This window comes from Opisthocomus hoazin, chromosome 2 (assembly GCF_030867145.1).
Source record: "Opisthocomus hoazin isolate bOpiHoa1 chromosome 2, bOpiHoa1.hap1, whole genome shotgun sequence".
In the NCBI taxonomy this organism is placed as follows: domain Eukaryota; kingdom Metazoa; phylum Chordata; class Aves; order Opisthocomiformes; family Opisthocomidae; genus Opisthocomus; species Opisthocomus hoazin.
The window spans coordinates 69,429,237-69,454,724 of record NC_134415.1 but is presented as its reverse complement, the minus strand read 5'-3'; the positions used below and the strand labels follow the sequence as shown (position 1 = coordinate 69,454,724).

At 40.3% G+C, this 25,488-nt stretch overlaps 1 protein-coding gene across 1 annotated transcript in view; it reads left to right on the top strand.

Annotated features, from left to right (window-relative positions):
* LAMA2 (laminin subunit alpha 2) overlaps positions 1-25,488 on the top strand; it is a 408,847-nt gene that overhangs the window by 300,973 nt on the left and 82,386 nt on the right. Inside the window, exons 34-40 of the mRNA XM_075444852.1 lie at positions 635-777; positions 1,864-1,962; positions 9,738-9,849; positions 15,224-15,386; positions 19,743-19,953; positions 21,543-21,659; positions 23,997-24,160. Of these exons, the coding sequence (XP_075300967.1) occupies positions 635-777; positions 1,864-1,962; positions 9,738-9,849; positions 15,224-15,386; positions 19,743-19,953; positions 21,543-21,659; positions 23,997-24,160 (1,009 nt within the window). The remainder of the gene's footprint in view (positions 1-634; positions 778-1,863; positions 1,963-9,737; positions 9,850-15,223; positions 15,387-19,742; positions 19,954-21,542; positions 21,660-23,996; positions 24,161-25,488) is intronic.

The window sequence follows — 25,488 nt, the reverse complement described above, 5'->3', positions numbered from 1 at the left end:
TCATGCTAAAGAGTATTTGCAAGAAAGGAAGCATACATGAAAAACTTATAAGCTGGTTAGTGAAAGGAGGTAGCTAAAAGCATTTCTTAAAAGAAAACTACCAGTATTTTTACCTGAACTCTTTCTACTGTCTGCATTACAGGTTTAGCATGCTTGGCCATGCTGTTATGTCACTACAAAGTATGCAAATTGTAAGATTTCTTTAGTTTTTTCTTATGTTCAAATCCACAACCATACTATGCTTCCTAAAATTTTTCCAAATTATCTGTCCACTTTTCTCAGACTTCATCCCAATTGTTTGTCTAATTTAGGATTTTATATTTGCTAGTCCATAATGACAACATTAATTATTTCCTCTTTTGGTGAGGTAAGCATACCAGTTCTGCTCTTGGTGTTTTATATTAAACTGTCCCATTACCAAGACATAAGCAATAAGTTTTTTCCTGTTCCCTAGTTGTTGTTTCCATTTTTTTCTCCCAGTATTTTTGGGGTAAATTATCTGAAATTAGTATTACCTCTCACAGAATTGTATGTGTGTGCCCTAACACACATATAATTTCTAACTGTTTCTAACTCAAATTTATGTCTTAAATATTTAGCAGCACTAAATAAGCTTTGCTGTTCTGTCCCCCAGCTTGTGATGATGAATGCACAGGACTCCTTCTCAGTGGCCTGGATCGGCTAAACCATATGATCCTGAGTGTTAACCTTAGTGGTCCACTGCCTGCTCCGTATAAAATGTTGCATGGTTTTGAGAACATGACACAGGAATTAAAGGTATGTTCACAGTATTCACATACATAAATAGCAGGGCTTCAGTACAACTGTACTTGAATCTGTTCAAACATGCCACCATCAGTAGGTTCAGGGAAGATGAAAAATTAAAGATATAATTACTTCAAACTTGTTTTGGTTGATATATATTTATTACAGTATCCTGGTTTTGGCTGCGATATATTTAATTCTCTTTCTGGTAACTGGTGTAGTGCTGTGTTTTGGATTTGGGATAAAAATAATGTTGCTACCCTAACAAAGTTTTTAATTGTTACTAGGCAGTCAAGGATTTCTGAGCTTCTCATGGTGGCCTGGCCTGCCAGATGCACCGGAAGCTGGGAGGGGACACAGCTGGGAAAGCTGACCCAAACTGGCGAAAGGGGTATTCTATACCACATGATGTCATGCCCAGTATATAAACTAGGGGAGCTGTCTAGGGGGAGTGATCGCTGCTCAGAGATGGGCTGGGTATTGTTCATCAGGTGGTGAGCAATTGCATTTGTGCATCACTTGTTTTGTACGTGTGTATATATATATATTATTATTATTATCTCTAACTTTACTTTCCTGTTAAACTGTCTTTGTCTCCACCCACGAGTTTTTATTTTTCCCATTCTCCTCCCCATCCCATGAGGGGGGAGGGCAGGAGTGAGCGAGCATCTGTCTGGTGCTTAGTTGCTGGCAGCAGTTAAACCACAATATACAGTTATTTAATTTGACTTATTTTGACAAATAAATCTCACAGCAGTAATTTGTGTATGTATATGCAAGGAACTGTACTGCAGGCACATAAAAAGTGAAATTGCATACAAATAAAATAGTGTTCATGTTGGTGGTCCATAAAGTAGTTATGTATTTTATATACTGTATTTTCCCTACCATACTTATAGGTTCTCAACTAAACTATGCAGAGCTGTCAAGATTCCTGAGAAAAATATGTGGGATGGATGTGACACAAGAGTCAATGACAAAAAGGAGTTGCATACTATAGTGAAAAGGAAATATTTGATGCTTCTTCTTTACAATATTTGGAAGCTCTGAGATCCATTAAATACAGATTTTGACTCTCCCTTCTCTCTTCCCCAACAGCATTTGCTTTCACCTCAGCGAGCACCAGAGAGACTTCTTCAGCTAGCACAAGAAAATCTGGATACCCTGGTGACAGAAATGGATGAACTACTGACAAGAGTAAGCCTATGATCACGTTGGGGTCTACGTGTTTGGTTAAGGCTGCATAATGACAGACATCTTCTGAATATGAATTAAACATGAATGAATAGATGAATTATAAGATGCTTCTCAGTCTCAATGTTTGAAATGGCAGCAAGTCCTCGAACAACCTTTTTTAGTGGGCCAATACATTGAGATACGTTTTCTGCAAAACTTTACAATAATGGAAGAAAACTTTATAATGCTCATAAAGAACACTTGGGAATGAGCTTATTTGGAAAAGCCGACATTAAGGGAAAGAGAGTTCTTGATATAGCATTTATGGGCTTTCCCATGACTTCAGTTGCAGGTTATGTTAGAAACCCAATGGTAAAAAAAACATGGGATTACCACACAGTTTCTCACACCTGAAGTATTTCTTTGACTGGCTGAGGCTTTCAGAAACTGGACTGTCTGGTTTCCTTCCTTTTCTTCTGAACATTAATATTGTCTCTGGTAAAGCTGTATGCTTGCTGCATCAGCGACATCATCTCATCATATTCCCTTTCAAATCTCTTGAGTCTGACTGTCTCGAGATAGTTCTCAGCCTGTTTCTCTTTTAAGATTGCCTGTTACAAGACAAGGAGCCCGGCTTCACTCAGAGTTACTTAGTGCCCAACCATCTCAAGCATATTATAGGAAAAGTTTTGCTGTTTTCCAGTCTCATTTTTCATTTTAGATTATCTGTTGTGTTGGCTTATTTCTCCAGGAGTTGTAGAGCAAATGGTAGCCTAGCTTGATTCACTTTAAAGACATTTTATAGCAAGGCACTGGAAGTCCTGGCTTAACAAACAGCAAGTTCTCATTAAGAGTCAATGAATGAAGTAATTGAAATGGGGACAATATGTAAAGGGAGAATTCAAATATATGCATAAGATATGTAAGTTTATTTAAATAAGGTATGTGGATTTATTCAAATATATGTGTTCTCTATTTCATTTATGAGGGTAGTGAGAGTCTTCTGGATTTCAATCGATGTGCTATTTACTCTTTTTATTAGGAAAGTTTTATTTCAATAGAGACCTTATTTTGGTCAGTAAAAGACATTATTAAAGAAAATAATATAAATTGTGCCACCTTGTGGAGAAAAAAAATAGGGAAATGGACCAGCCACAATAAAAATACAGCTGTCCAAAATATGAATCATAGAATCACAGAACCATAGAATGCTTTGGGTTGGAAGGGACCTTTAAAGGTCATGTAGTCCACTCCCCCTGCAGCAAGCAGGGTCATCCTCAACTAGATCAGGTTGCTCAGAGCCCAGTCCAGCCTGACCTTGAATGTTGCAAAGTTTTTCCCTGTATCTGATTTGCAGGCGGACTGAATTTTCAAAGTGAAATCAGTAGTGATGAAGAAAAAGATTTATGAGGATTGGTGTGGAGTCTATTTCCATGAAAAAAAAAGATCTATTCATTTTAAGATAAAAAGTAGAAGACAGTAGTATTTAGTCACTACAAAATCTTTGGGGGTCTTGCTTCCTTGTGGTCTCTTTTCAACTGCTGATCTCTTATATCAGTGCAGCACTCCTTTTCCTTTTTTTTCCATCATATTGTTTTCTTCATTCACTCTGCCATACAGAAGATCCTCACATCTTTCTCACACTAATTACGTTCTTACATGTTTGCATGCACATTCCCACATCTACCACCAGAGGCAGACCTCGGACTCTTCACTTCCTTTCAGTTCACTACTTTTAGTCAAAATCCCCTCTTCCCCTCTGATTAGGTACCTTCAGAGCCTTCAAGAAAGACAGCAATCAGACTCACTCCTCTTGATTGAAATGCTTCTTTTGCCTTTGTAAACATTTTCTTCTCTCCCATAACACTGAATTTCTCAAGCTCAAAAATTGCTGGAAGTAGTACCAAAGGCAACTTAGTTTGCAATAGTTGGAAGCATTTGGGGGGAGAGCCAAGAACTTTCACCTGTACAATGAGGTCTATGTGTACTCCTCCCTCAGTGGTCTGCAGCTCACTAGCTGCAGAAATTCCTGTAGGGCTTCCCTCCAGATGCCATCCAGAGGAGTTTCTTATGGTTTGATTAAGACCTCAGACTAAACACACACACAAAATCAAAACAAAAATGTGTGTGTAATCGCTAATACTTGCTAATAGTCCAAGTTGCTAAGTGGCTAATAGTCTTCAGATTGGGACAAGGCCTTCCATGGAACCTTCATCAATAAGTACAAGCTGTGAACATCATCAAAGCAGGTTCACTGATCTCAGATACTTTCTTTACTAGATTTCCGTGGTAAGGGTCTCCTTTATGCTAAAAAGTCTTATCTGTGTCCAGACATCTTGAATATTCATTCCAAACCCTTGCTCTGGGTCCGGTCTGCCTCACCTTTATTGCTTCCCTTGAAAATATTTGTTGTGCCTGTTTAAACTGTTAGGAGATGCTGAAGACTGATATAATAGAAATGGTGAACTCAATATATGGAAAATGAGTAGGACTTTTTTAACAAATGGGAACAATTAACTAGCCATGGAATGGTTAGGTACAGTGTGAAGGATGTTTGCCATTTAATTTGGTTTATGGAGTTAAAGCTAGACCAGATAATGAAACAAAAGGTTATTTTTCAGCAAAGCAAATTAGGGCAAAATACAGAAAGCCTTCAGTGGAGCTGAATGGGATTTAAGTACTAAAGAGAACTGTCACTGAGAGGAAATGAAAACTGTTTGATGACAGATTCACGTGCACGAAAATGTAGTACATGCCATTCAGTCATAAATGTTAAGAGGTTAAAGTGGCCAATTGGAATTAACATGAATGTGGAAAAAGTAATCAAAACTAAGAAAAGTACATGTGAGTTATAAAACACCATTTGTATTAAAGGACTTAGAAATATTATAGAATAGAATAAAAGTGAATGTGGAAATTCCAAGCACATAAAACCCAACGAATAAAAGGCTGATTGTGGAGGATTTGACAAATAATAAGGTAGTTCTCAGTTACATGAAGTAAGAAATGACGTCAGGAGTGCTGAGCTGGGTTAGAGCAGTGGTCCATCACGACCATTCTGTATTTTTGCCTTTTTCCAATCCCAGTTGCCCCTTACAGCTCACTGTGGCAATCACAGAATCACAGAATGGTAGGGGTTGGAAGGGACCTCTGTGGGTCATCTAGTCCAACCCTCCTACTGAATCACGGTCACCTACAGCAGGCTGCAGAGGACCTTGTCCAGGCGGGTCTTGAATGTCTCCAGAGAAGGAGACTCCACAACCTCCCTGGGCAGCCTGTTCCACTGCTCCGTCACCCTCAGAGGGAAGAAATTCTTCCTCATGTTCAGACGGAACTTCCTGTGCCTCAGTTTGTGCCCATTGCCCCTTGTCCTGTCACTGGGCACCACTGAAAAGAGCTTGGCCCCATACTCCTGACACCCACCCTTCAGATATTTATAAGCATTTATTAGGTCCCCTCGCAGCCTTCTCTTCTTCAGGCTGAACAAGCCCAGCTCCCTCAGCCTCTCCTCATAGGAGAGATGTTCCAGTCCCCTCATCATCCTCGTAGCCCTCCGCTGGACTCTCTCCAGTAGCTCTTCATCTTTCTTGAACTGGGGAGCCCAGAACTGGACAGAGTACTGCAGATGAGGACTCACTAGGGCAGTGTAGAGGGGAAGGAGAACCTCCCTCGTCCTGCTGGCCACACTCTTCTTGATGCACCCCAGGATCCTACTGGCCTTCTCGGCAGCCAGGGCACACTGCTGGCTCATGGTTAACCTGTCATCCACTATGACGCCCAGGTCAATCTCCACAGAGCTGCTCTCCAGCAGGTCCACCCCAAGCCTGTACTGGTGCACGGGGTTGTTCCTCCCCAGGTGCAGGACCCTGCATTTGGCTTTGTTGAACCTCATCAGGTTCCTCTCTGCCCAACTTTGCAGCCTATCCAGGTCACGCTGAATGGCAGCACAGCCTTCCGGTGTGTCTACCACTCCTCCCAGTTTGGTGTCATCAGCAAACTTGCTGAGGGTACATTCTAACTCTTCATCCAGGTTATTGATGAAGAAGTTAAACAAGACTGGGCCCAGTACTGACCCCTGAGGGACACCACTAGTTACCAGCCTCCAACTAGACTCAACGCCGCTGACGACAGCCCTCTGAGTTCTGCCATTCAGCCAGTTCTCAATCCACTTCACCGACCACTCATCCAGCCCACACTTCCTGAGCTTCCCTAGGAGGATATCATGGGAGACTGTGTCAAAAGCCTTGCTGAAGTCAAGGTAGACAACATCCGCGGCTCTCCCTTCATCTACCCAGCCAGTCATGTCATCGTAGAAAGCTATTAGATTGGTCAGGCATGATTTCCCCTTGGTGAATCCATGCTGACTACTCCTGATAACCTTCTTTTCCTCCACTTGCTTGATGATGGCCTCCAGGATAAGCTGCTCCATCACCTTTCCCGGGATGGAGGTGAGGCTGACCGGCCTGTAGTTCCCTGGGTCCTCCTTCTTGCCCTTTTTGAAGATTGGAGTGACATTGGCCTTTCTCCAGTCCTCGGGCACCTCTCCTGTCCTCCAGGACCTCTCAAAGATGATGGAAAGTGGCTCAGCAATGACATCCGCCAGCTCTCTCAGCACTCGTGGGTGCATTCCATCAGGGTCCATGGATTTGTAGACGTCCAGATTGCTTAAGCGATCCCTCACACAGTCCTCCTCGATCAAGGGAAAGTCGTCCTCTCTGTAGGCTTTTTCTCTTACCTCCGAGGCCTGGGATTCCTGAGGGCCAGTCTTAGCACTGAAGACTGAAGCAAAGAAGGCATTCAGTAGCTCTGCCTTCTCCACATCCTCCGTCACCAGGACACCCGCCTCATTCAGCAGCGGCCCCACATTGTCCCTAGCCTTCCTTTTGCTGCTGATGTAGTTGAAGAAGCCCTTCTTGTTGTTTTTGACATCCCTTGCCAGCTTCAATTCCAGGTGGGCCTTGGCCTTCCTCGTCGCATCCCTGCACGCTCTCACCACGTTCCTGTACTCTTCCCAAGTGGCCTGCCTCTCTTTCCACATTCCATGGACCTTTCTCTTCTGCCTGATCTCTGCTAGAAGCTCCTTGTTTAACCATGCAGGTCTCCTGCCTCCTTTGCTCGATTTGTTTCTCAGGGGGATGCATTGCTCCTGAGCATGGAGGAAGTGTCGTTTAAAGAGCGACCAGCACTCATGGACCCCCCTGCCTTCGAGAGCCCTGGCCCACAGGATACCTCCCAGTGGCTCCTTGAAGAGGGCAAAGTCAGCCCTCCTGAGGTCCAGGGTTTTGATCCTGCTTGTGGCCCTGCTTCCTCCACGCGGGATCCTGAACTCGACCATTTCACGGTCACTGCAGCCGAGTCTACCTCCGACCTTCACATCCTCCACCAGTCCCTCCTTGTTTGTTAACACAAGGTCCAGCAGCACGCCTTTCCTTGTTGGTTCCTCCACCACTTGCATCGGAAAGTTATCATCGATGCTCTGTAGGAACCTCCTGGATTGCGCCTGCCTAGCTGTATGGTCTTCCCATCTGATGTCAGGGTGGTTGAAGTCCCCCATGAGAACCAGGGCCTGTGACTGTGAGGCTGCTTGCAGCTGCCTGTAGAAGGCCTCATCAACCTCCTCCTCCTGGCCAGGTGGCCTGTGGTTCACACCCACCGTAATGTCACCCTTATGAGCCTGTCCCTTAATTCTAACCCACAAGCTTTCAACTTGTTCCTCATTTACCCCCAGGCCAAGCTCAATGCATTCCAGTTACTCCCTCACATACAGAGCAACTCCCTCACCTCTCCTTGTTGGCCTGTCTTTCCTAAAGAGTCTGTAGCCATCTATGACAGCATGCCAGTCATGCCAGTTGTCCCACCACGTTTCTGTGATGGCGACCAAGTCGTAGCCGTCCTGCTGTATAATGGCTTCCAGCTCCTCCTGTTTATTGCCCATGCTACGTGCATTGGTGTAAACACACTTGAGCTGGGCTGTCAATCTCACCTCTGGCCTTGGCACGCCAAGTCTAGGCTCATCCCTAGTGAGCTGGGCAATATCCCCTTCCCCCTTCGAACCTAGTTTAAAGCCCTCTCAATGAGCCCCGCCAGCTCGTGGCCAAGAATTCTTTTTCCCCTTTGAGATAGCCGAGTTCCACTTGTTGCCAGCAGGCCCGGTGCTGTGTACACCTCCCCATGATCAAAGAAGCCAAAATTTGACCGATGGCACCAGTCCCTGAGCCACCTGTTAACCAGGTGAGTTTTCCTGCCCCTTTCAGTGCTGTTCCCTGCTACTGATGGGATGGAGGAAAACACCACCTGCGCCCCTGATCCCTCAACCAGTCGCCCCAGTGCCCTGAAGTCCCTTTTGATGGCCTTGGGACTTCTTTCTGCTATCTCGTCCCCGCCAACCTGCATTACCAAGAGGGGGTAGTAATCAGAAGGCTGCACCAGACCAGGGAGTTTCTTAGCAACATCCCTAACCCGGGCCTCTGTATCCAGGCAGGTAAAGGGGTTTTGTAAATCTTACAGGAAGTAACCAGTAGCATGATTGAAGCTGGATATATGTGAAAAGCTGTGTTCTTCTGCTCATATAGGAATGAAATAGAATCAGCTTCCCCCAGTCAGTGGGGGTTCTTAATTCTTCCTGTATAATTCTATTTACCTGAACCATTTTCATCTAAATTACTTTCAGAGTACCTACTCTGAAATAGACCAAAACTGTAAGTGGTATGATAATGCCAGGGATTTCATTTCAGAAACCCAGCTGTCCTGATGTATCTTCAGGGTTTCAATCTAGAAGATAATTAGGCAAAAATAGATGTGTTAAAGTGATACTGTTTCTCTTTGACTATTATTGAAATGGGGGGGGGTGTGTAACTGAGCAATGGTTTGTGCAGCACAAATCAGAGAAAATCTAAGCTCATTTTTAGTTATTGACCTTCTAGCTGTTTCCCAAAGACTAGAAAGATCGTAATGCCCTGCTTTGAGACACTTCTTGGCAATGCAGTCCCCAAAGAAAAAATCTGGGGTTTTTTTTTGCTTTACAGTACAGTTTGACAAGATTTCTTCCTTGAAATGGTCAGCTGCTTTGTATAAAAAATGGGTACATTTTTGTAAATAGGGACTTTGAGAGCTAAGCAGAATGTCTTAAGACAATTCCTTTCCTTAGGATGTTTTTCAGGTCTTCAGCAGACGTTTGTCTTCATCCTGCTGCTGTGATTCAATAAAATTATAAAGCAAAGCCAAAATTTTACTGAGCACCCCAATATGTTATAAACAAACAACTGCAAGCATTAGACCTGAAAAAAACAACTTTTTCTCTCTCTCTTTTTTGCTTTAATTAATGTATTGATTTAAATTTCTTCTTGCTTGTTGGCATGAACTGTCTCTTTGACAATGCCCCCAGGGAAGAAGCAAAGAGGTCATGCTATCTGCTGCACTTTGTCCATTGAAAAGTGCACAACTGTGGAACTATGGAAAGTATTCCCTGAAGAATCTATTAAAAGGTTCCAAACAATGTTTTTTTAAGCAAATTCAGTGAAAAATTTCATCCTGTCTCCTTTTGTGTGCTGTTGCACACAACTAGGATTTCTAAGAACATTAAATGAAGCCTTCCAGTTTCCATTTAAAGGAAAAGGTAATAAAATTTAATTGTGTACTTGAACAGAGCATGTCATTTCCAGTGCATTTGATCAATAATTCATTGATTGCCTTTTGCCTGAGGAAAGTTTTGTACATAGATTCAGCCAGTAGGAATATCACATAGTGTAGCTTTATTCTGTTTATTAATTATACTTTTCCTGAATTTGGATCATTAGGCTACCAAGGTGACAGCAGATGGTGAACAAACCAGGCAGGATGCTGAGAGGACTAATGACAGAGCAAAATCTCTTGGACTGTTCATCAAAGGCATTCTCCAATCTGCAGAAGGTATTGGAAAAATCAAAATATGCCAATTTTTTCTCAGAAAGACGGAGGGGAAGAGGGGGTCTGAGAGACAGTGAGGAAGAGTTTCTTTAGTGAGAAATGTCACATGCTTTAAATGTGGAGTGAAGAAATTATGGTCAACTATCTTCAGGCTTTTTGCAATCTACAGATGCAGCTTATATAAACAGTGCACTGGTCATGAACAAAGACTAGCAGAATATTGAGTACGTTCCTTCAGGATTTTTGCAGTTATTTGAAGAAAAGCTACTATCATGAAGTAACTAACAGGGCTTACTTTTGTTTATTGTCACAGCAGTTAAAAAATGCATTGGTAAAAAAGCTTGATATAATTTTAGCACTGCATCTTAATTCCCCAAAATTACTTCAGAAATGCATTACTGCTTGCTGTTAATGAACATCTGCTGCCTGGAATCTGCAAGTGACTCCTAACCCTACCTAAATAGTGACGTGCAGCCAGCTCTCTTCCACATGATTCACTGCACTGACAAAAGCAGTAAAGACTTAGAAGCAAAAGTATTGCAGATAGCTTTGAGAAGTAAGACCTGTATATTCATGAAGCTATTAAGTAAGGTAATGTCTGAAAAATATGAAAAAGATTGGCAATCACAGGCAGGATTTTTAGTTGAATGATCTGTTCTTTCTTCCTCAAAACTCCCACTATAGTACTGATTTCAGTAGTTATGCTTTTGAAGGTCCATTTCATTGAAAGGGAAAGCTTTCACTTTTGACAAAGTGCTATAAAATGCATTTTATATTGCCTTTCATGTAACACATCCCAGTACATGCCCTGTAGCTGAAATGAACAGCAATTTAGGACACGCAGCTTTGTCATGAAATAAACGTGGGGAGAGCAACAAGAAAAAGTAAGCAAGTTTTCAAGTTTTTTAAACAAAAGACCAGGTTCTTCATATTTCAAGTTGAATTGGGGATGACAAGGGCTAAACCAATTTTTGTTCCACAAAATTTATGCCCTGTGTTTGTAACCCAAACAAAAATTTCCTCAAGCAGGTTTAGCAATAGGAAGTACAGAGTTAGAAGACATTGAGGGGGTGAAATAACTTTATGCGGTATCTTAGAAGTAGACAAAGACTTCAAAATCAATGTGTTTGCCTAGTAGCCAAGTTAACATTTTAAGAATAGATGAAATATAGGAGCACAGGACTGAAAGTTACCTGCTGGGTTGCTGCATCCACTCCCCTGCTATCACAAACTTTCTAACTATCATCTTCAAAGTAGTTCCCGCAAAATACACACGATCTGAATAGGAGGCAGTTTCAGGACTCTGCATAACTACTGACCTTCTAATTTCTAGCTAAAAATATTAATGTTTAGGTTATCATCATGTGTTCTTTTGCCACCTTTGTTCTTTAGTTCTAAGTTTTTTTCCTCTCCCTCGTGCTTGTCCTCCTTCTCCCACCCCCAATTATCTTTGTAAAGAGGAATCATAGCCCCTTTTTTCCAGCATAAAACACCTTAAAGTCTTTACTTTGGCTCCTGCTCACCTTCTTATAATTTATGGAATCATAGAAGCATACAATGGTTTCCGCTGGAAGGGACTTTTAAGGCCATCTAGTTTAACCCCCTCTGCAATGAGCAGGGACATCTTCCAGTAGATCAGGTTGCTCAGAGCCCCATCCAACCTGACCTTGAATGTTTCCAGGGATGGGGCATCTGCCACCTCTCTGGGAAACACACTCCTGTGTTTAACTGCCCTCATTGTAAAAAATTTCATCCTTATATCCAGTCTAAATCTACCTTCCCTTAGTTTAAAACCATTACCCCTTGTCCTGTCACAACACGCCCTGCTAAAAGGCCTGTCCTCATCTTTCTTATAAGCCCCTTTTAAGTACTGGAAGGCTGTTACAAGGCCTCTTTGGAGCCTTCTCTTCTCCAGGCTGAACAGCACCAACTTTCTCAGCCTTTCCCTATAGGAGAGGTGTTCCAGCCCTCTGATCATTTTTGTGGCCTCCTCTGGACCCGCTCCAACAGATCCATGTCTATTGTGTGCTGAGTGCACCAGAGCTGGAGGCAGGACTCCAGGTGGGATCTCACCAGAGCAGAGTAGAGAGGCAGAATCACCTCGCTCGACCTGCTGGCCACGCTGCTTTTGTGCAGCCCAGGATACGGTTGCCTTTATGGGCTGTGAGCACACATTGGTAGCTCATGTCCAGCTTTTCATCCACCAGTACCCCCAAGTTCTTGTCCTCAGGGGTGCTCTCAATCCCTTCATCCTCCAGCCTGTATTGATAGTGGGACTTGCCCTGACCCATGTGCAGCACCTAGCACTTGGCCTTGTTGAACTTCATGAAGTTCACACAGGTCCACTTCTCAAGCTTATCCAGTTCCTTCTGGATGGCATCCCTGCCCTCCAGAATGTTGACCACACCACTCAGCTTGGAGTCATCTACAAACTTGCTGAGGGTGCACTGGATCCCACTGTCTATGTCATTGAAGAAGATATCAAGTAGTACCGGTAATTTCCCTTCCTCTGTTCAATATTAGGTTCATCTTTGCTGAGCACAGGTAACAAGCATTGAAATGAGGTTGCTACAGTGTATTGCAATTCAGTAGCAGTAAAACCTGCCTATGTCAGCTTTCCTAATAGATTCTGCAATAGCATTTCCTTTTTTTCACATCTGGGTGCCATTGGAGATTCATAATATAGCTATGTTCTTCTCATCCATACCTTATATCCAACTTGCAAAGACATAGTTTACAGCTGAAATTTCTGTTGTTATTTAGTTCACAACCTGATATTTTTTACTACTGAATCTCATTCCAGTCTGACTACTTCAGTTTTTAAGGTCACTCAGTTCTTTCTGCACAGCATTCCAATCCTTCTCGACTAAGATTGTTCCACAACTTTTCCTCATAAGCATATTTTCTCAGCAGACTTCCTTTCCCCTGCCTCCCCCACGATCATTAATGAAAATATTCAACTGGATTTGCTATTAAAATATATGGTATCACATGTGCTACCTTTGGAAAAAAAAATAAAAACATCATTTATTCCACAACCTGTTTTCCACTTACTTCCAAAGCAAGTTCTCAGGCCTTAATGGAATTCCTGTTTCTTCAAAACAGGCACTACATTTGATTGTTCTCAGTCAAATGGTCTCCTTCTGGATTTCAATGCTGTGCACCAGATCTTTCATTTTTCTAGAATGGCAGTTTTCTGACCATTCCAGCCTGAGTTCTTCAAAATGTTCTTCCTCTGGTTGAGATATATTCTATATCATTACTTCTGATTGCCATCCTCAGTTGTCTTCCTGTTCAAGATCACCATCTTTCAGAAAATAAGGATAAAATGAGGATAAACTTTCACCTTATGTTGGAATCATTCCTAGATTATTTTAAAATTTGACAGCATTTTAACTGCATATTGGCCCTGTACGTTCTTTGTCTCTGCTCTTTTTGACCTATGACACATTGCTAGATTGTTTCTTAAAGACTGTATCGACTCACGATGTTCTGATTGAGATAACCAACCAGTTTGCATATATTCTTTATGCTCATTCCTTGTCCCCCATGCCTAGATTATAGATTTCTGAAAGTTACAATACTTTGGATCTCTAGGAATGCAGGCCCGTGTCTGTGACCCTGAGCTCCCTAGTACTTGTTGTCATCAGACAACAACTTTAGGATGAAATGCCATGGAAGTACCTACTTCTTTCCATAGACTAAAAGTAGTGCTCGAGAAGGCAGTGCTCAGAAGTACATGATTGTAGATCTGACAGATGCCTCCCTAAATGTCAGGGAATCAAGGAATTCTTCAAGCCATAAAAACTCCTTATTACAAGTGAGAAGTTTGTACTGATTTTTTGTAACAACCATACTCTGACCATTGATTCATTTCTGCTGAACTGATTGTTGACTTTCTGAACCTCTGACTACCTGTAACTTGTTTTCCTCGTAACTATGGAACTTCCCCAGCTTTGCACTTCCTTGTGTTTGCCTGTGTCAGTGCATTCAAATCTATTACCACCACTGGACTCTGATAGTTTGCAGTATACTAAGACTCGGAAGTAAAGATTGTTATGAGAAGAGGAGGATGGAGGAGAAAGGTAAAGCTAGGTATAAATTTTCCTGAACGTAATAAAAGCTGAGATAACATATCCATTTTCTCTTTTAAGGTAAATTTCAGAGAGGCTAGATTACTATTTATTTATTCCAGATTTTAAAAAAATTAATACATGCCTATTCCTGGCCTGAGGTAACTTAGTAATAATAGATAACATAATTCACAGAAGTGATCCATGATCCATTTAAGCAAAGTGTTGTCTTTTTCCAGTCCTCACTACCCCACACATAACTATTCACGATTAAAGATCCAAATCTCAGTTCTCACCAGCAAATAGAGGACAGCATTGGATTAGAATTTTCTTAATAATTTGCTCTAAACCTATTCAATTCATAGATGAAAGAGTCATTTATTTGAATTTTGAAAGACAGATTTTCATTTCTTCAATTGGAGATTTAACTTAAAATATTAAGAAGTACCCACGCAACCAGGAACTGTGCTGTTTTGGAGAAATCAGTTACGTGGGAGCCCTGTGCCTGGAAAGGCAGCAGTACTTTTTAAAATTGAAGATGGAACTGATTGTTGTAAATGACCTAGTTGCTTCTGAAAGTGTATATTCTAATACGTTGTGGTGTGCTACAGCAGAAAGATTTCAGCCAGTCCTTAAATATGATACCATGTGTACAGCTTTATCAGTTAGGAATAATTCAGCTATTCCAAACACATAATACATTTAGAGTGTACCATCATATATTCCAGCCTTCATACCCTTCTTTTCCATTTCTGGGTATCTGCTTCTAAACATGTAAGTGGGTTTAGGCATCTGTGGGTGTCTTTTCAGTCCTCCTCCTTCTTTTTCCGAAATTTCCCAATTATTTATTGTTCCGAGCACTATTAAGACTGAATGCTAAAAATGACGTATTTTGAAGTTCTCCAAAAGTTATTTAAATCTAGTTTTCATTGCTTGTACTGCCTGCTCCTTAATTCTATGGGCAATATACCAGATTATCTTCTGCTGTTTTGAAGGTTCAGTGCAAATTCTTTCTTTCAGGGGGATGAAGAGGCAAGCAATATATTTCTTATACTGGTTATAAAGACTCTTCACTTTAATTACTGTGCTTAAAAGTGAGCGATAATAAAAGGTTTGATGAAACATATAACATTTTCTCATTTGTTACTGATCATTGGGTTAACCATCCTTTATGTTTCACAGCAGGAATAACCAGTGTAAGTTGCATTCCACTTACTAATAGAGTCAATGGGCAGATGTTTAAAGCTTCTCTGTTGTTTTTATTTACTATCTCCCTACATAAATATTTTTTTACTCTCCTGCAGCTGCAAATGAAGATGCTATAAAACTGAACGAGACACTCAGAACCCAAGATGAGACCTTGGAGAGGAGTCTTCCAGAACTGCAGAGTGAGGCTGACAGAATGATCGCAGAGTTGAGAAGCAGAGCGCTGAATATGCAAGAAAGAATAGCTCAAGATGAGTTAAAGTGAGTAGAGAGACCTCAGTCTTCAACCTCCCAGTGATAATATCTGACTCTAGTAAATGTGATCGTCATCTTTTACAACCAAGTTTTCAAGCTGGGGCTTACAGAAATGTGAAGGAAAGCAAGGTCTAATACTTCATATCTGTTAATGCAGCATTTGCATTTTTGGAAATGCTTACATATGTAGAAAGCAATCCCTAGGAAATTACTTCTCTGCTCCACAGGTACCAGCAACATTTCTAATTGAATTCTAAGCAATTTTTCTCAGTTTGTTTTTAGCTTGTACTTCAGACCTGATGAATAGCTTTTGTACTAAAAAGCTTGTCTAGAAGCTTTGGGGGTTTTCTGGAAAGCTAATTAGTCTAATAAAAATATTATCTGTCTGCAAAGTTTGTCCAGTAGCATAGACATTCAAAAGGATGTATGTTGCCATATGTACAATAGTATAGATAAGAATATTCAAACTCTGAGGCACAGTTCAGAAGCCCAGGGTTTGGTTATTTAGCTATCTGTAAAAATAAAAACTATGTACGTATGTATAATTATATTAGCAGCTTCTTATAAAGCATTTGGCAAAATGCTGAAAACTTATCTGATCCAGAAAAATACTTGGTTTGAAGTTAAAATTCTGGTAGTTTGTTATTTCTGTAGCAGTCAGACCAGGCATATTCCTAGAGCTAGGCTTTGCTTAGCACTTCACAAGAGCAAACAACTAGCAGGTAATCCAGCTGAGCAGCTACGTGGTCCATTGAAGTTGTGATGGCTCAGAAAACTGTCTGGGGTAGAAGTTCAGGCCTGAAAATGTCAGTTACCAGGTGCATGCATGCTGTAAGGAGACATAAATACAATACAAGATTAGCTAAGAATTCCAAGCAATATAGAATCAGATTTGTACTGCCTATCTTGCACTTTATAAAACAGATCATTTTCTGAAAATCCTACCAGTACAGTCTTTCCTCCCATGATTCTGATGGTTCCGCTTTCTGTTCTTTTGAGAAAACACATATTTCAGCGTTATTTTCCAGCAATGTTTTATTGTTTTTTCTTCTGATGCCAGTAAGCCTTTTCTATCCCTTCTCCACTCACACATAGAAATAAACCTGGAAAAAGCAGACATGAGAAAAATTTAGCCAAACCTTTGAAAGTACTGCCTGCAATTTTAGGGCAGACTTAGGAGATGCCTTTCAAACAAGGTGTTCTTAGTCCTCAAATGCTGCAGCCAACATGAAACTGTCAGATTAGCATGAAATCATTTCCTACTCTAGCTGAATAGCTAGAGTAGGAAATTCGATAGGGCTTTTTTGAGGGAAAGAACTTCTCTCCCTCCTACTATTCTTCCTCAAATGTGCAAAGTGAGCATTTTCGTTTCGTGATAAAGATTTTATACTAAGAAATACACAAATATACTGACTGACTTCAAAGTTGTATGTTTTTTCTTAAGGATAGGTCTACCTCTATAGACAAGTCATTGAGATCCCAGAAATTTTGGCAGTGAAGTCAACAGAAGGAAAATTAAATAAAAATTAATTATTCTTAAAACTGTATGTGTGTGCACGCATGTATATGCATCACTATGCTCACATGTATTCCTACAGACTCATTTCAGAAGTATTTACTTTTGAATAACGCTGGAAGTCTCATGATCACTTTGAAGTAATCATGTTTACTCTTTGGTGATATGTCTTTTGGCAGTGATAGTATTCTCCTTTAGGATTTTGTCCAAGAACAGAATGACAACAATCAGTGGATTCTTCATACCTCTCCTATGTTTTCAGTGAATTCTCAAAAGTTAAACGAAGAAGACAAACGAAGTAAAGTCTTCTTGCTTTCATAGATTGCCAAACTTCTCTTACATGTGCAGCTTTTTCCCTAATTTATTTTCCTTCAAACTTTTTCAGGTCAAGTCTGTAATCTGATTGCCTTAGTGTATTGAAATGGCATATTAGGCAGTTATTTCTCTCTAAGAAGAGCATGTTAAAAATACACCAGTTTCTGTCCTAAACAGCCCTGATTTTCATACTTATGAAACAAATTTTTCAATATTTTTTAATATTCCTACACATTTTCTCGGATGCCACTGAGTTTCTATCAAGGGATGCTGTGAGCCAGAATTCTGCTTTCTATTTAGTATGCTGAATACCTTTGTTTTTGTGTGACTTTTTCTTCCATAAATTTATCTGATGGCTTTTGAGACACTGTGAACTTCTATCATCCAGTTTCCTGTAAGAATGAATTGCATAACTCAGCCACACAGTGTTTGAAGAGATGCCTCCTGTGTTTTGACATTGCTTCCTGATATTTTCATTTTTATATTTGGAGAGACATTGGACAGTTGATCACCTTATCTGTGCTACTCTTGATGTTATGGTCCTCATTTCTTCTCCAGATAGGACAATTCTAACATATTTAGACTCTCATATATATATGAAAGGGGGTGGGGGGGGGGTCAGAGGGGAGGTGTTCTGATAATTTTGCCATCAGTTTCTAATCTTTGTTTTGTTCACTTGTACTCATTTTGAGGATCCAGACCATACAGCATTCCAGGTGTTAGACCAGACCTGGGATTGTTTCTTCTAACACTGCAAGCATTTTGCATAGTTTTGTTCTTTTTCTAGGAAGGAATCCAATGAAAGTAGCACAGCTTAAATGTGCAAGATAGTATTTCTAGAAATGTGATGTAGTCCAGTCACACAGAAATTCTGGTACATAAAGCAAGGGGTTACGTGGAGCAGTTTTACTGCCTTGTACTTCATTAGAAAGAGCAGAGGGGAAAATGCACATCAGGTCAATAAGGAATTATTATCTTCAGAGCACCAATAATGAATTTTGAAGTAGACTACTGGACAGCTAGGTAGTTTGGACTGTGCTATCAGGCAAGAGCATAAAAACGAAATCCGTCTGTCTTGTACTGTTCCTCCAATACTGCAGAGTCATAAAGGTGTCAAAATATGCCAGAAGTGTAAGGCAGTAGCTGCTTATCCAGAGAATAATGGAGGATGTACGGGAGAAATTCTGAATTCCCTTCTACATTTCTTCTGTGACAGGGTGTCAATACCAAGATTTAACATTTGATTAAATATTTTGACCTTAGAAGTTGCAAATTCACAATATGAATAATTTTTTTCATCAAAATTGAAGGCAGGGCAGATGAGGAAAAAAATCCACCTCAGAAAATCCCAAAGCTAAGGTAACAATTTGGCTTTCCTTGGGTCCAGTTCAGATCCTTCATCTAAATCATGCCCAGTGGAAGCATATCTTTTCCACCTGTCAGATACTTTTTCTTTTTTGTGTACATTTTTTTATGTGTTTATTTTTAGAAGGTTTCTGGTGGAACTGACTATAGGCAGGCCAAACTGCAGTGTTTTTCAGAAAATGTGGTTCTTGTTTTCCACAGAGCTTCTTCAGACCCGTTGCCATAATCAGAAAGGAAGAAAAACTTAATCTGTTCTAGGTGGCAGTGTGACAGATTTCTTCTACAGATATTATGTATCCCACAGATTCCTGTTTACTTAGGATTTTTCTTTCTGAAGCATCATTTTGGAAGTGCCTCTTTTTTGGTCTTTTTTTTTTTTTTTTTGCTGTCCCTGTATTATTGTATTAATGCAGTGGTGTTGCATTACATGAAACTGATTCAATGGCCTTGTATCACAAGGCAGAGGAATGACAGGGCATAAAGACTCCAGTACTCCAGTCCTTTATAACTGGGTGCAGCAACTGTCTGATGGTCAAGAAATATTGTATCCCCTGCCAAAAGCACGCACGTGTGAACTTTCTATTTCTGTTGACAAAGTTCATTAAAAATATCCCAGCATTTATTTTAGATAACCAAAATTCTTTGGCTACTGTAAGTCATAAATCCAAGGATCCTGGGGGCTGTTTGTTTCACAGTAACGTCTTTATGATTTTTGACTGTCTAAAGCAGTTTTTCTGTTCCGAGACAGCTTGAAATTAGGCTTATATACGTATTCCCCTCAGTTCAAGGTAGGAAACCACTTTGTGTCACATTAATGTGAATGAAGGAAATCTTTTTGACAAGTTGAAATGTTTACAGAAAACCTTGCTTTACTAGTCAAATCTCAAGAATGGCAACTTACCAAAGAAAAAGACAAAACAGTCTTCAATGGAGAATATTTTAATATCTTCTACTTCATAAATAGGACCTCAGTGGCATTTAAAAACCTCTTTAAGAAAGGGCTTAAAAACAACTGTTGTTTCACTTTATTAAGCATGTGTTCTCTTGAAAGTTACTTTGAGATTTAATTTAGAAGTCTATTTCATTTGCATGTTATTAAAAATATTATGATTATTCAATGTAGGGAATATGAACTTAGTGCCTTCATGGGTGGTGATGTATTGCAGGAATGCAGAAGACCTTTTGGACAAGGTGAAGAAATTATTTGGTGAGCCCAGTAAGAAAAATGAGGATCTCAAAAATGAGGTCCAGGACAAGCTAGCAAGCTACCACACCAAAGTTGATGATGCTCGAGATCTGCTGAGAGAAGCTATGAGTAAAATTAGGGAGGCTGATCACTTATCTGCAGTCAACCAAAAAAATATGACCATGGTAGAGGTGAGTGCTGACAAGTTGTATCTTTGATTACTTGGAGTCTGATCAAAGCTTGAAACTTTGCATGATTAAATCTTGAAACAAAAGTATAAGCAAAACAAAAATATTGTTAAAATATAATGATATCTGATGTAATTAAAAGGAAACGTTCCTCAGAATAAGGAAATGCATTGGCTTTTAAAAATAGAATTACTCCACAGCTTTATCAAAATAATGTCATCTGCTTTTGAACACTGAGTGGAGGGTGGATTGGATTTATTATTCTGGGGGAGATTAAATTAATTCCAGTATAAATAGTCATGTAAAATTCAGATCCTGTGCTCAAGATTTAAATAGGAGTTCAGTTAAATCTTTGCTGTCATATATTTGCTCCTAGAAAACTTACACTTTCATCTCCCTCTCCAACCCCTGGGAAGAAGACTGAAGGGGGTATGTGGATATTACAGAGTAACAAATCAAACTCTTATCCTCTGTAGTTAGTAGCTGTTATAAATGATCTCCCTCATAGCAGAGGGGTCTGGTTGTGATTTAATTTAAATTGCAGAGACATAAAGAGCATATTATACTGTACATTAACAAGCATTTAACCAAGACATAAAGAGCAGAGTCAACGTAATGAAGATAAATGTTTCAACTCTGTTTGTGTCTCGATGAGCTTTTGCCTCATATACAAGGATGAGGTTAGAGTTCCGAGACCTAGGTTCTCAGCAGAGATTTGTGGGCTTGATTGAATTAAGGAAATGCAGTGCTGTAAAGAAGTTAGGTGATCTCTGTTCTGTGCATTTTCTTCCCAAAGGTGGATGGATAAAGGTTGGAGAAATTACCTGCTCAGTTTTTAAAATATTCTCTTCATCCCAGTATCAGAGTGCCTGAAGGCATCCTTTCCAACAGACCTGCCCACTTGGTTGTTCTGAGGGTTTTTTTTGCTTTGTTTTGGCCCTGTTTTGACCGAGAAACCATCACAGCACGCTTAACACTAGAAAGCCATGGTCTCCTATCACACTAATCTGTGATACTCAATGGATCTTGCACAGGAAATTGCCAGTTCATTATTCAGAAGTCCATCCTTACTACACAATATGCAATATTTTTACTGGCTAGAAAATCAAGAATCCTAAGGTTGCTCCAAACCATCATCTTTTATTTTACGTTCAAGTAGTTAGTGAAATGCCAGTGGATGTAAATAGGAAAGCAGCAGAATATTTTGATAAATTTTGCCTCCATAGCCCAAGAAGGTAATTGTCAAAATGAGAAACTTGCATGTCTGTGTTAAATTAGGATTTCCAACATCTTTCTAATTCATGTTGCAATAGTTACTACAGCCTGTTACCTCTGCTACAGAGCAATAAAAAATCTGTCATGTGGGAGGGGGAATACAAATCTGGGGACAGGAGGAGAAGGAAAAGATATCTTCTAATTATATGTGCTTCATTGTTGTCACTGTCTTTGCTCTGAAATCTCAGAGAATTCCAGAAGTGGCATTGTGGCATTGGTGACAAAATGCAGTCTCGTATTGGGATGCTGGTATTTGAACTGGCATCCCCATTCTAGTAAACAACTCATATTTTACTTCATGTGAACACATCTTATAGAAAAAGAAGCAAGCTGTGGAAGATGGCAGACAAGATGTTGAGAAGAGCCTGCAAGAAGGGAACGATTTCCTTAATGAAGCCAACAAACTTGCAGATGAAATCAGCTTAGCTGTAGTGGTGAGTGTTTTATCATCCTTATCTGAGAACTGGTACAACGAAGCATCAGTATGGAAGCAAACTAGGTAATTAAAGTAACACCTGATTTTTCTTTTCATTTATCAATGTTGGAATATTTGAACTGGAAGAAAAAATTTTTCCGTTGCTGTATGGCAGAAAAGCTAATCTGCTGTATAAGAATGATTAATTTTGAGATTGAAATGATTCATTGGATTACATAAAGAGCTAGATCATAATTTTTCATGGACTTGGCCTTGTTTTATGAGTAGGTTTTTGTGGGTTTTGTGGTTATGGCACTGACTTTATCTTTAGAATTGCAGATGCAGGAGACCCATTCACAATCTTAGCGCAACTCTGATCTAGATGTAATTTATATGCACAAAAGCTGTGTGTGCATATCAGAAGAAAAATTCAGATATCATTTGTTGCCTGTGGCAACAATTTGAAGTCTAGATAGATCAGGGAGAGGATTGTACTCTCATTTTGCATAATATTTTTGAAAATTCTGCCTTAAAAATTTTATCAACAGAATTTGAGATCAGTGCCTTAGCTAAAAAAAAAAAAAGAAAACCAAAAAAACCCCAACAAAAATAACCCTAAACCCAACTTGTTTTATCATTAGTTCTGGAAATATTTCCATCTCGCATTGAAATTTGTTATAAAGAATGGAAAAATGCCTTTTGGAGAAATGGGAAGGGAAACACTTTGAGATGGTTCATTGGAACAGGACTGACAGGTCTTCAAAAAGTGTAGTTCTTATTAAGATACTTTAACAATCAAAAATACATTGGATTCACTCAAAGGGTCCTGAAACATGAAACTTCTGTCATTGGTTAGTTACTGTTGTGGAGCATGGTGACAATTTAGTATAACTATGTATGCATCTACATTTAGGAAAGAAATCCTACTTAGAGTTTATGGGCTTTTAAACTGTGCAGTTCCTTAATTGTAAAATAAAAACTTCTACTAAGCTAAAGAGAGGTAAGTAGTGCTTGGAATATTGTTTTGTCTTCACTCTGCACTCCAGTCCAGCCATTCCTTTATTCTTTCCATATTAGTTCCCTGAAGTCTTAATGCATGGGTAAGTTACAATGCCTTAGAAAAAATATACGAGCAACTGACGTCATCTACCTGGACTTGTGCAAAGCTTTTGACACTGTCCCACACGACATCCTTGTCTCTAAATTGGAGAAACATGGATTTGACACTGAAAGACTTGTGGTCAATGGCTCTATGTCCATGTGGAAACCAGTGACAAGTGATGTTCCTCAGGGTTCCGAACTGGGACCTGTGCCGTTTAACATCTTCGTGGGTGACATGGACAGTGGGATTGAGTGCACCCTCAGAAAGTTTGATGACAACACCAAGCTGTGTGGTGCGGTTGACACTCTGGAGGGCAAGGATGCCATCCAGAGGGAACTGGACAAGCTGAAGAAGTGGACCTGTGTGAACCTCCTGAAGTTCAACACAGCCAAGTGCAAGGTGCTGCACATGGGTCGGGGCAATCCCAAGCACAAATACGGGCTGGCCAGAGAATGGATTGAGAGCAGCCCTGAGGAGGAGGACTTGGGGGTGTTGGTTGATGAGAAGCTCAACATGACTCGGCAGTATGTGCTCAGACCCCAGAAGGCCAACCGTATCCTGGGCTGCATCAAAAGCAGCGTGGCCAGCAGGGCGAGGGAGGTGATTCTGGCCTTCTGCTCCACTCTGGTTAGACCTCACCTGGAGTCCTGCGTCCAGCTCTGGAGCCCTCAGCACAGACATGGATGTGTTGGAGCAGGTCCAGAGGAGGGCTACAAAAACCATCAGAGGGATGGAACACCTCTCCCCAGAGGAAAGGCTGAGACAGTTGATGCTGTTCAGCATGGAGAAGAGAAGGCTCCCAGGAGACCTTATTGTGGCCTTCCAGTGCCTGAAAGGGGTCTGCAAGAAAGCTGGAGAGGGACTTTTTAGCAGGGCATGTGATGATAGGACAAGGGGTAATGGCTTCAAACTGAAAGAGGGTAGATTTAGACTGGATATAAGGAAGAAATTTTTTACAGTGAGGGTGGTGAAACAGTGGAATTGGTTGCCCAGAGAAGCTGTGGCTGCCCCGTCCCTGGAAGTGTTCAAGGCCAGGTTGGATGGGGCTTTGAGCAACCTGGTCTAGTGGAAGGTGTCCCTGCCCCTGGCAGGGGGGGTTAGAACCAGATCACCTTTAAAGGTCACTTCCAGCCCAAACCATTCTATGATTCTATTATATGTGTGTGTGTGTGTATATATATATATATATACACACAAAGGGCTACAGAGTGCTTGCATTCAGCCACTTAAAGGTGTTTCTTTTGTCATTTTCAGTATGTAGAAGGTGTTGCAGATAAGATGCAGCCAATGTCTGATCAGCTGAAGGATAAAATAGATGACTTATCACAAGAAATTCATGACAGGAGGCTTCCAGAAAAGGTGTTGCAAGCTGAAAACCATGCAGCCCAGCTGAATGAATCATCTGCAATACTGGATGGGTAAGGCAGCCATTCATTGGTAACGATAAAATCATGAAGCAGGTTTGTAAAATTGCTTGACAGAAATTGAAGAGCATTCTTCTTAGACTTTGACATCTGTCACTGGAGGGTATATAAATAACCAGTGTTCTATATGAGCATACATCTATCCTGTTGGTTAATTTGTGTGTGTATCTCTTGTAAACCATTTCATACATATTGTGATGCTTATAGGTTGCATTAACTGTGAGCAGTGCCCTCAGATGCACTCATAACACAGTTTAAATTACCATATGCTTAGTGCTATGTTTATGTGAAAAAATTAAATGCTGTCTTTTCATAAACATTTGTTAAAAACAAGCAGTATTTTTATTTTTAAGATGACCTTTTTGATAGCACGCACTTATCATGATGCTAATTTGTTTACTGTCAGAAATACCCCATAGTGATGGACAGTAATCCCTCTAGTGGTTTCAAAATGCCCTCCCAAAAGGAGTAGGTGTCATGGGCTAAAATACTTAAACCTAAGTACAGAAACTTCAGTTTCTGTTTACCACTATCACGTTCCTAAATATAAATGAGAATTGCAATGCCCTTGCTTGATATGACCACAGCCTTTTCAGAAGAATGATGCTTTGTAACTCATCATGAATGTAGATTCCTGGAAAGAATAGAAGGTAAAGGATTTTTTGGTTTTTTATTTTGGGTTTTTTGGGGCTTTGGGGGGAAGAGGGGGGTGTGTCTTTCATTATATTGCAGTTTTTGCATTTAAGAAAGCAAGCCATAAAAACGAAGTGTAATTTGCAACAGTAATACTCAGAAATAGATCATTGATATTCTGCTTCTTGGACCTGTCCCCAGCATAGCTTCAGAGTTTTATTTTCTCAAAAGCACTGTATGAATAAAACAGAGATAATATTTTTTTTTAACATCAACTATATGCTCCTTTTTTTTACTACTGATGTCTTTTAGATCCACCTGAAGACTTTAATATCCCAAAGACTTGTGAGCAGACACCTAACATGTTTTTTCGTACCAGTATCTGTAATTCTGAGGAAAAGGCACAGAATTATCTCTGATGAAGTGTCTGATACTTGTAAAATTACTGGCTTCATATACAGAGTAGTCACACCACTCTGGATATTCAGTATAATTTATGTTTTGAGGAGTACATAAAATAATGACAGCTGTGGTTTCCTGAGTAAAAACGATTTGAAGGGCACTATTTCTAGCAAAACGTGCCTTCTGTAAATGATATGTGCACTGTCTGATAGGACATGTCATTTTTGTGGTGCACCTCCGGGCCTAAAGTAGGTGACTAATGTCACATCCAACCACAGTACTGAATT